The sequence below is a fragment of the Leucoraja erinacea genome, unplaced genomic scaffold (assembly GCF_028641065.1).
Source record: "Leucoraja erinacea ecotype New England unplaced genomic scaffold, Leri_hhj_1 Leri_327S, whole genome shotgun sequence".
NCBI lineage: Eukaryota > Metazoa > Chordata > Chondrichthyes > Rajiformes > Rajidae > Leucoraja > Leucoraja erinaceus.
Window position 1 is genome coordinate 131,176 of NW_026576228.1, and position 11,610 is coordinate 142,785.

General features: G+C 51.1%; 1 protein-coding gene across 1 annotated transcript; it reads right to left on the reverse strand.

Moving 5' to 3' along the window:
- Window positions 1-4,049: 4,049 nt before the first annotated feature.
- On the reverse strand, window positions 4,050-11,435 carry LOC129693524 (zinc finger and BTB domain-containing protein 43-like). Its single transcript, XM_055630332.1, has 2 exons — window positions 11,163-11,435; window positions 4,050-5,877 (listed from the first exon to the last, which is right to left on the reverse strand). Exon 2 carries the CDS (start codon window positions 5,846-5,848, stop codon window positions 4,364-4,366), a length of 1,485 nt encoding a protein of 494 aa, XP_055486307.1. The 5' UTR covers window positions 5,849-5,877; window positions 11,163-11,435; the 3' UTR covers window positions 4,050-4,363.
- Between the last annotated feature and the right edge of the window lie 175 nt (window positions 11,436-11,610).

The window sequence follows — 11,610 nt, forward strand, 5'->3', positions numbered from 1 at the left end:
AATGCAGTTGCAAATTTAGCTGAAATCCATCAACCCACAAGATTCAAAGTCACAGAGTGATACAGTGTGGAAACAGGCCCTTCGGCCCAACTAGCCCACACCAGCCAACATGTCCCAGCTACACTAGTCCCACCTGCCTGTGCTTGGTCCATATCCATATAACCATATAATAACCATATAACAATTACAGCATGGAAACAGGCCATCTCGGCCCTTCTAGTCCGTGCCGAACACATAATCTCCCCTAGTCCCATATACCTGCGCTCAGACCATAACCTTCCATTCCCTTCCCATCCATATAACTATCCACACACTGACTGCTAGCTTTCCCAATTTGAGTCCCTCCCCCCAACCATACTAGTTTAAAGTCTCCCCAGTTACAAGAGCAGATAAGTTAACAATATAACCATATAACAATTACAGCACGGAAACAGGCCATCTCGACCCTTCTAGTCCATGCCGAACACATAATCTCCCCTAGTCCCATATACCTGCGCTCAGACCATAACCCTCCATTCCCTTCCCATCCATATAACTATCCAATTTATTTTTAAATGATAAAAACGAACCTGCCTCCACCATCTTCACTGGAAGCTCATTCCACACAGCTACCACTCTCTGAGTAAAGAAGTTCCCCCTCATGTTACCCCTAAACTTCAGTCCCTTCATTCTCATGTCATGTCCCCTTGTTTGAATCTTCCCTACTCTCAGTGGGAAAAGCTTTTCCACGTCAACTCTGTCTATCCCTCTCATCATTTTAAAAACCTCTATCAAGTCCCCCCTTAACCTTCTGCGCTCCAAAGAATAAAGCCCTAACTTGTTCAACCTTTCTCTGTAACAAGTTCCCAAATATTGTTCCCATGATTTCACATAACTTAAGTGTGGGATTGGCAAGGGTGGCGTGGTAAATGTGCGGGGGAAGGCACTTTTTGTAAGTCGGGACTTTTGGGAAAGAGGCCTTGGTGAGTTAAAAGCTTCATTGCTTTTAGTGGACGATGTTTGCTGGTAATGTTGAAATCGGGCCAAAAGCGGCGGTCGCCTTTATTCACGGACTGAAGAATAACTGCGGTGTTGTTGATTCGGAAGATGAAGAAGAATGCCTCTTTATTGTGTTGCGTATCGTGCTTTCAAACCCCCGCTTCTCACAGGCAGCTACAGGGCTTTTACGGACTGTCATGAACTCTACTGGTGTGTGGAGACTGTGATTTATCTAGCTTGCTCTCACGCCACATGCCCTTTGTTTGGTTCGCTTCTAGATCAGATCTAGTTTAGAGATACAGAGCGGAAACAGACCGCTTTGGCCCACCGTGTCCGCGCTGAACTGCGCACACTGAACTCCGCACACTAACACTATCCTACACACTGGGGATAATTTGCAATGATACCAAGCCCTTGGCAGGACAAATCAAAATAGGACGTACATGGTAAATGGTAGGGAATTGAAGAATACAGTTGAACAGAGGGATCTGGGTATAACCGTGCATAGTTCCTTGAAGGTGGAATCTCATATAGATAGGGTGGTAAAGAAAGCTTTTCGTATGCTAGCCTTTATAAATCAGAGCATTGAGTATAGAAGCTGGGATGTAATGTTAAAATTGTACAAGGCATTGGTGAGACCAAATCTGGAGTATGGTGTACAATTTTGGTCGCCAAATTATAGGAAGGATGTCAACAAAATAGAGAGAGTACAGAGGAGATTTACTAGAATGTTGCCTGGGTTTCAACAACTAAGTTACAGAGAAAGGTTGAACAAGTTAGGTCGTTATTCTCTGGAGCGCAGAAGGTTAAGGGGGGACCTGATAGAGGTCTTGAAAATGATGAGAGGGATAGACAGAGTTGATGTGGACAAGCTTTTCCCTTTGAGAGTAGGGAAGATTCAAACAAGAGGACAAGACTTCAGAATTAAGGGACAGAAGTTTAGGGGTAATATGAGGGGGAACTTCTTTACTCAGAGTGGTAGCGGTGTGGAATGAGCTCCCAGTGGAAGTGGTGGAGGCAGGTTCATTGGTATCATTTAAAAATAAATTGGATAGGCATATGGATGAGAAGGGAATGGAGGGTTATGGTATGAGTGCAGGCAGGTGGGACTAAGGGGGGAAAAATTTGTTCGGCATGGACTTGTAGGGCCGAGATGGCCTGTTTCCGTGCTGTAATTGTTATATGGTTATAATTAACCTACAAATCTGTACGATATTGGAGTGGAGGAGTAAACCGCAGATCCCAGAGAAAACCCACGCAGGTTTAGTTTAGTTTAGAGACACAGTGCAGAAACAGGCCCTTCGGCCCACCGGGTCCATGCCGACCAGCGATCCCCGCACACTAACACCACCCTACACCCACTAGGGACAATTTTTACATTTACCAATCCAATTAACCTACATACCTGCACGTCTTTGGAGTGTGGGAGGAAACTGAAGATCTCGGAGAAAACCCACGCTGGTCACGGGGAGAACGTACAAACTCCGTACAGACAGCGCCCGTAGTCAGGATGGAACCCGGGTCTCCGGCGCTGTGAGGCAGCAACTCTACCGCTACCGTGCCTCCCTGTGTTAAGTGGCTGCTGTTAGTTGCCCTTAGAGTGTGTGTGAGTGGTAGAATCTGGGTGGTGTGGATGGGACTGTGAGGAGAATAAAAACTGGATAGTACAGTGTAAATGGGTGTGTGGTGGACAATGAGGGAGGGAGTACAGAGTACAGAGAAGGTTCACCAGACTGATTTCTGGGATGTCAGGACTTTCAAATGAAGAAAGACAGGATAGACTCGGCTTGTACTCGCTAGAATTTAGAAGATTGAGGGGGGATCTTATAGAAACTTACAAAATTCTTAATGGGGTTGGACAGGCTAGATGCAGGAAGATTATTCCCGATGTTGGGGAAGTCCAGGACAAGGGTCACAGTTTAAGGATAAGGGGGAAATCTTTTAGGACCGAGATGAGAAAAACATTTTTCACACAGAGAGTGGTGAATCTCTGGAATTCTCTGCCACAGAGGGTAGTTGAGGCCACAGTTCATTGGCTATATTTAAGAGGGAGTTAGATGTGGCCCTTGTGGCTAAAGGGATCAGGGGGTATGGAGAGAAGGCAGGTACGGGATACTGAGTTGGATGATCAGCCATGATCATATTGAATGGCGGTGCAGGCTCGAAGGGCAGAATGGCCTACTCCTGCACCTAATTTCTATGTCTCTATGTTTATCATGTACTATGAAGACGAGGTGCCCCCTTCTGCTATGGAGAAGCTCCGTGAGTGTGGGCCCTGTTACCCCGGGAGATGTTCGACCCAGTTGGTAGCTGAAATGTCTTTATTCATGAGAAGAATAACATTTCAAGAGTTCACATAAATAGCTAAAAACATGACACGTTTTTTTTTTTAAAAAAAGGTAAAATACTGCCGATGCTCCAGACCTGAAACGAGAGGGAAGATGGAACAAGAGTCAGAGGTTGTTGGCGGGTCTGGGGTGTGGGATTTCAGTTGTTGGGTCGCGGTTTGGATCTGTAGATACTCGTCATCCTCCTCTATCCTGGGGCATTGACAGCAAACGACAGTACTCTTGAAATGGATGGAATTAAGTCAACGTTTGTAGCCGAATTAAGTCAACGTTTGCAGCAAGATCCCAGGTGTAAAAACAAGCAGGCCAACGGGAGTTGAGGGATTAACAAACGGCCGCGACTCATTTCAAAATGGCGGCCGCGGTGTATTAAATGCCCATCTGGAGGGGGTGGGGACGGGTGCAAAATGGCGGCCGCAGTGTATTAATCGCCCATCCGGGGTGAAGGGGGGGGGCAAAATGGCGGCCTTTGTTTAGATTCTCGTCCGTGAGACTGCGCCACTCTCCCTCGGACCACCCAGGCCGAGCCCAGTGTGTGGTTGGCCAACTTCTGGTCGAAACGGTTCCAACACCAAGCCGGCTTAAATCTCGCTGAGTATCTTCCTGTTCCGAGTCCGATAAATATTAAAAGGAAGGGTAGCTGTAAAAAATAGTTCAATGTGCAGCACCAGAATCTACATACATACATATATATATATATATATGTATATATATATATATATATATGTGTGTATGCATGTATATATATATATATATATATGGGTTTTTCTTCAATATAATTAAATATTAAACTTCTGTAAAAATTGTTAGCATGATCTGAGTTACAGATTTGTGTGCGCGGGAGGGGGTTTGAGGCCGGGGTTAGCGAGCTTCTGTTAGTAACTCAGACCGTCGAGGAATCTGATCCTTGAAGATGCGTTCGCTGCCTCTCTCTCGTCCCGGATCCCCACTCCTTGCCCCCCGTCTCCGTCAGCTGTCCCGACGCCACGCTCTCAACTCTCTCATTCTTCGCCCTGACTGTTGGGGGTGGGCTGAGGTCAGAGGTCGGCGGGGCCGCTGAGTTCGAGGGCGGAGGGCACGTCGAGGTCGGGCAGAGGGGCAGCGGTGGCGGCGTGGTAGAGCTTGGCGCAGGCGTTGCGGTGGCGGGTGAAGCTGTCCCTCCACATGAACTTCTTGCCGCAGTAGTGGCACTCGTAGGGCTTGTGGCCGGTGTGGATCTTCATGTGGCCCATCAGGTGGTGCTTCATCTTGAACTTCTTGTTGCAGATGGGGCAGCCGAAAGGGCGCACGTTGAGGTGCATGCTCATGTGCCGGTCCCGCTGGCTCTTGTGGGCAAAGCTCTTGCCGCACTGGCAGGGGTAGAGCTTGTAGACGCCGCCGGGGAAGTCCGTGCCGGCCGGCGGGTGGCACGAGCTGGGGCCCGCCTCGCCCAGCACGCCGTACGCCCCGTTCTCCTGGATCTCGCCCGGCAGCCCGTTGCCCTGCAGGAGACCCCCGTTGGGGCTCCCGGCCCCGGCCCGGTCGAAGTGGAAGTCGTCGGAGGAACCGTAGTAGTCGACGGGCTCGTCGTAGCCCGGGTCCTCGTTGAACTCGTCGTAGTCTTCGGCCAGCGAGTGCTCCGGGAAATGGGAGGGGGGCTCCCGCTTTGCCCCCTCCAGTTTCCGCTTGCTGGGGACGGGCACAAAGTGGCCCTCCTCTTCCTCCTCGCTGCCCGGAGACCGGCCGTCTTCCTGCTTGCCGCCCTTCACCAGGACCCAGCGCTTGTGCGGCACCATGCTCGGCTGGCTGTACGCGGGCACTGTGTAGGGACAGTCGCCACTGTTGTCCACCGACGCTCCGCCCTCCCCCACAAACTTCTCCCTCTCCACTGAATTGCTGATCACGTTGTCCTGCTCGGTCTCCCGGCCCGGGGAGGTCGGCCCCGCAACCTTCTGGCCCTCCTCCTCTTCCTCCTCCTCCTCCTCCTCGTCCTCTTCCTCCTCGTCCTCCTCCTGGTGGCCCTCCATCTTGATGTCGTCCTCCTCGGGCCTCTCGAACTTGGCGGGCGCGCTGGCCCCGGTCTCGGCGCCGTGCCAGGGGCTGAGGTAGTTGCTGCTGCTGGGCGACTGGTTCTGGCTGCTGGCCTGGTAGCTGGGGGCGGGGGCCGACTGGCTCTCCTGCAGCAGCTCCGTGCACTTGTCCACCACGTGCCACATCTGCAGGAAGCTGGCCACCGTCAGGTAGCTGACGATCTCTGGCGACAGGATCGTCAGCTTGCCGGTGTACGAGGAGGCCAGGACATTCTCAAAGGCCTTGGGGCTCATCACGCCGGGCAGGACAATGCGGCTGGCGTTCTTCAGGAGCACCTGGTCGTGGAAGTAGGGCGAGGATGCTGCCAGCACCGCACGGTGGGCCCTGAACATCTGGCCCTGGAGGTGGATGGTGATGTCGCACAGCTTGCCCTCCACGCGCTGCTGGTTCAGCTTCCGCAGTAGGTTGTTGCCGAAGTTTGGGAACTCCACCTGAAACATCCCCGGCTCCATGGGCCTTCCCGCGACACCCCCGGCTCTACCTGGGAGAGGCAGAAGCAAAACCATATAATATACCATATAACAATTACAGCACGGAAACAGGCCATCTCGGCCCTACAAGTCCATGCCGAACAAATTTTTTTTCCCCTTAGTCCCACCTGCCTGCACTCGTACCATAACCCTCCATTCCCTTCTCATCCATATGCCTATCCAATTTATTTTTAAATGATACCAATGAACCTGCCTCCACCACTTCCACTGGGAGCTCATTCCACACCGCCACCACTCTCTGCGTAAAGAAGTTCCCCCTCATATTACCCCTAAACGTCTGTCCCTTAATTCTGAAGTCATGTCCTAGAAACATAGAAACATAGAAATTAGGTGCAGGAGTAGGCCATTCGGCCCTTCGAGCCTGCACCACCATTCAATATGATCATGGCTGATCAACCAACTCAGTATCCCGTACCTGCCTTCTCTCCATACCCCCTGATCCCCTTAGCCACAAGGGCCACATCTAACTCCCTCTTAAATATAGTCCTCTTGTTTGAATCTTCCCTATTCTCAAAGGGAAAAGCTTGTCCACATCAACTCTGTCTATCCCTCTCATCATTTTAAAGACCTCTATCAGGTCCCCCCTTAACCTTCTGCGCTCCAGAGAATAAAGACCTAACTTATTCAACCTATCTCTGTAACTTAGTTGTTGAAACCCAGGCAACATTCTAGTAAATCTCCTCTGTACTCGCTCTATTTTGTTGACATCCTTCCTATAATTGGGCGACCAAAATTGTACACCATACTCCAGATTTGGTCTCACCAATGCCTTGTACAATTTTAACATTACATCCCAGCTTCTATACTCAATGCTCTGATTTATAAAGGCTAGCATACCAAAAGCTTTCTTTACCACCCTATCTATATGAGATTCCACCTTCAAGGAACTATGCACGGTTATACCCAGATCCCTCTGTTCAACTGTATTCTTCAATTCCCTACCATTTACCATGTACGTCCTATTTTGATTTGTCCTGCCAAGGTGTAGCACCTCACATTTATCAGCATTAAACTCCATCTGCCATCTTTCAGCCCATTTTTCCAAATGGCCTAAACAAACCACAATCACACATCAGTGGAGGCACGGTGGCGCAGTGGCAGAGTTGCTGCCTCACAGTGCCAGAGACCCGGGTTGAATCCCGACTATGGGTGCTGTCTCTACGGAGTTTGCACGTTCTCCCCGTGACTTGCGTGGGTCCCCGTTTTCTCCGAGTACTTCTGTTTCCTCCCACACTCCAAAGACGTACAGGTTTGTAGGTTAATTGGCTTGGTATAAATATACAAACATTGTCTCTAGTGTGTGTAGGATAGTATTAATGTATTGGAATCACTGGTCGGTGCAGACTCGGTGGGCCGAAGGGTCTGTTTCCGCGCTGTATCTCTAAAGTAAACTAAATCCACACATGCCTTTAGAAGGGCCCCGACCCAAAATTGTCACCTATCTTTTTTCTCCAGATACGTTGCCTGATCCGCTGAGTTACTCCACCACTTTGATGTCTATCTTCACACATCCAATGTGCTTATGAAGAAAGACTGGATAGACTTGGTTTATACTCTCTAGAATTTAGGAGATTGAGAGGGGATCTTATAGAAACTTACAAAATTCTTAAGGGGTTGGACAGGCTCGATGCAGGGAGATTGTTCCCGATGTTAGGGAAGTCCAGGACAAGGGGTCACAGCTTAAGGATAAGGGCGAAATCCTTTAAAACCGAGATGAGAAGAACTTTTCTTCACACAGAGAGTGGTGAATCTCTGGAACTCTCTGCCACAGAGGGTAGTTGAGGCCACAGTTCATTGGCTATATTTAAGAGGGAGTTAGATGTGGCCCTTGTGGCTAAGGGGATCAGAGGGTATGGAGAGAAGGCAGGTACGGGATACTGAGTTGGATGATCAGCCATGATCATATTGAATGGCGGTGCAGGCTCGAAGGGCCGAATGGCCTACTCCTGCACCTAATTTCTAAGTTTCTATGTTCCAGTCTGGCCCTCATCAGGCAATGTGCAGACATCTATCTAGTCCCACACACGTCTCAGGAGACCCTCCCATTCTCTGTCTCTCAGTGCTATGACTTTCTGGGAAACCAAGAACGAGAGGCCATGCCAACAGCCTGACTCATAGAGAATGTAAACTAGCCTCTTCGGCCCAGAGACCACATCAGCCACCACTACACCCATCTACACTAATCCACACAAAATCCAATTTTTATTTCTTGTAAACTTTTTTGGAGGCACAGTGCGGAAACACCGGCCCTTCAGCCCACCGAGTCCGCGGAGACCAGCAATCCCCACACACTAGCACTATCCTACATGCACATGGGGCAATTTACAATTTTACAGAAGCCAATTAACCCACAAACCAGCACGTCTTTGGAGTGTGAGAGCAAACCGGAGCACCCGGAGAAAACCCACACTTTCGTAGGGAGAACGTACAAATTCTGGACAGACCGCATCCATAGTGAGGATCAAACCTATGTCTCCTAAGCCTAAGGCAGCTTAGGATGGTGGTACATTCACCAAAGGCATTACGGGTATACTGATATACATAGAAACATAGAAATTAGGTGCAGGAGTAGGCCATTCGGCCCTTCGAGCCTGCACCGCCATTCAATATGATCATGGCTGATCATCCAACTCAGTATCCCGTACCTGCCTTCTCTCCATACCCCCCTAATCCCCTTAGCCACAAGGGCCACATCTAACTCCCTCTTAAATATAGCCCATGAACTGTGGCCTCAACTACCCTATGTGGCAGAGAGTTCCAGAGATTCACCACATACAGGTAGGTATACAAGTGCAGAGAATTTACAGTGCTGTTAGTTTAGTTTGGAGATGCAGCGCTTAAACAAGCCCTTCGGCCCACCGGCTCCGCGCCGACCAGCGATCCCCGCACATTAACACTATCCTACACCCACCGGCGACAATTTTTACATTTACCAAGCCAATTAACCTACAGACCTGCACGTCTTTGGAGTGTGGGAGGAAACCGAAGATCTCGGAGAAAACCCACGCAGGTCACGGGGAGAACGTGCAAACTCTGTACAGACAGCACCCGTAGTCGGGGTCGAACCCCGGTCTCCGGCGCTGCATTCACTAAAAGGCAGCAACTCTACCGCTGCGCCACCGTGCCCGCACAGATAGATAGATCTTGTCGATAGATGATGGGTGAAGTGCAGAGAGCAATATTGAACAAAGGTGGGTGATTATTGAGCAATAGGGTGAGACTAGCACGATTGTGACCTACTTTAATAATCAATGTTCTTAAGTTCTAGGAGCAGAACGAGGCCATTCAACCTATCAAGTCTACTCCGCCATTCAATCATGCTCTCTCACCACCCTGCCTCCCACAGTGTGGAGCTCCCTACCTCACCCACACTACCCCAGTGTGGAGCTCACTCATACAGTGTGGAGGTCACTCACTCACTCACTCACAGTGTGGATCTCACTCACTCACCCACAGTGTGGATCTCACTCACAGTGTGGATCTCACCAACTCACTCACTCACAGTGTGGATCTCACTCACTCACTCACAGTGTGAATCTCACCAACTCACTCACTCACAGTGTGAATCTCACCAACTCACTCACTCACTCACAGTGTGGATTTCACTCACTCACCCACCCACAGTGTGGAAATCACTCACTCACAGTGTGGATCTCACTCACTCACAGTGTGGATCTCACTCACTCACAGTGTGGATCTCACTCACTCACAGTGTGGATCTCACTCACCCACAGTGTGGATCTCACTCACCCACAGTGTGGATCTCACTCACTCACTCATAGTGTGGATCTCACTCACCCACTCACAGTGTGGATCTCACTCACTCACTCATAGTGTGGATCTCACTCACCCACTCACAGTGTGGATCTCACTCACTCCCACAGTGTGGATCTCACTCACTCACTCACAGTGTGGATCTCACTCACTCACAGTGTGGATCTCACTCACTCACACAGTGTGGATCTCACTCACAGTGTGGATCTCACTCACTCACTCACAGTGTGGATCTCACTCACAGTGTGGATCTCACTCACTCACAGTGTGGATCTCACTCACTCACAGTGTGGATCTCACTCACTCACAGTGTGGATCTCACTCACCCACAGTGTGGATCTCACTCACTCACAGTGTGGATCTCACTCACTCACTCACTCACAGTGTGGATCTCACTCACTCACTCACCCACAGTGTGGATCTCACTCACTCACAGTGTGGATCTCACTCACTCACAGTGTGGATCTCACTCACTCACCCACAGTGTGGATCTCACTCACTCAATGTGGATCTCACTCACTCACTCACTCACAGTGTGGATCTCACTCACTCACAGTGTGGATCTCACTCACCCACAGTGTGGATCTCACTCACTCACTCACTCAGCGTGGATCTCACTCACAGTGTGGATCTCACTCACTCACAGTGTGGATCTCACTCACAGTGTGGATCTCACTCACTCACAGTGTGGATCTCACTCACAGTGTGGATCTCACTCACTCACAGTGTGGATCTCACCCACAGTGTGGATCTCACTCACTCACCCACAGTGTGGATCTCACTCACTCACAGTGTGGATCTCACTCACAGTGTGGATCTCACTCACTCACAGTGTGGATCTCACTCACAGTGTGGATCTCACTCACTCACCCACAGTGTGGATCTCACTCACTCACAGTGTGGATCTCACTCACAGTGTGGATCTCACTCACCCACAGTGTGGATCTCACTCACTCACTCACAGTGTGGATCTCACTCACTCACTCACTCACCCACAATGTGGATCTCACTCACTCACTCCACAGTGTGGATCTCACTCACTCACTCACAGTGTGGATCTCACTCACTCACAGTGTGGATCCCACTCACTCACAGTGTGGATCTCACTCACTCACAGTGTGGATCTCACTCACTCACAGTGTGGATCTCACTCACTCACTCACTCACCCACAATGTGGATCTCACTCACTCACAGTGTGGATCTCACTCACTCACTCACAGTGTGGATCTCACTCACTCACTCACTCACCCACAATGTGGATCTCACTCACTCACAGTGTGGATCCCACTCACTCACAGTGTGGATCTCACTCACTCACTCACAGTGTGGATCTCACTCACTCACTCACTCACCCACATTGTGGATCCCACTCACTCACAGTGTGGATCTCACTCCCTCCCACTGCCACAGTGCAGCGCTCCCTCCCTCCCTCCCCACTTGCCGCCGCGGAGCTGCCTGCCCGCCTCCCTCCCTCCCTCCCTCCCTCCACGGGCTACGCACCTACTCGAGCCCCCGGCTGTGGGCGGGGAAGCCGCGGCCTACGGGGCGACGTTGTCCCGGGACTCGGGCTCTCGGCCGCCGGCGCATCCACCGCCTCCACTGTGGGGCCGCTCGGGGAGGGGGAGGGGGAGGTGGGACCGGGACCCGGCACAGGTCGGAGCCGCCGCCGCCGCCGCTCGGCTTCACTCGGGAGAGGTCGGGTCGGGTCGGGTCGGGTCGGGGTCCGGGGTCCGGGTCGGTTCCGGGCCGCTGCCGCCGCTTCCGCTTCCGCTCGGCAAAACCCGGAAAGACGCCGCCGCTGCCGCCGCTCGGCTTCGGGAAGGTTCCGAGTGTGACGTCACTCGGGATTCGGAACTCGAGCGTCGGTCGGGTTCGGGAAGGTTCCGAGTGTGACGTCACACTCGGAACTCGGAACTCGAGCGTCGGTCGGGTTTGGGAAGGTTCCGAG

Coding starts and splice junctions, on each gene's coding strand:
- LOC129693524 (XM_055630332.1), bottom strand. CDS start 5,848: ATGGAGCCGGGGATGTTTCAGGTGGAGTTCCCAAACTTCGGCAACAAC.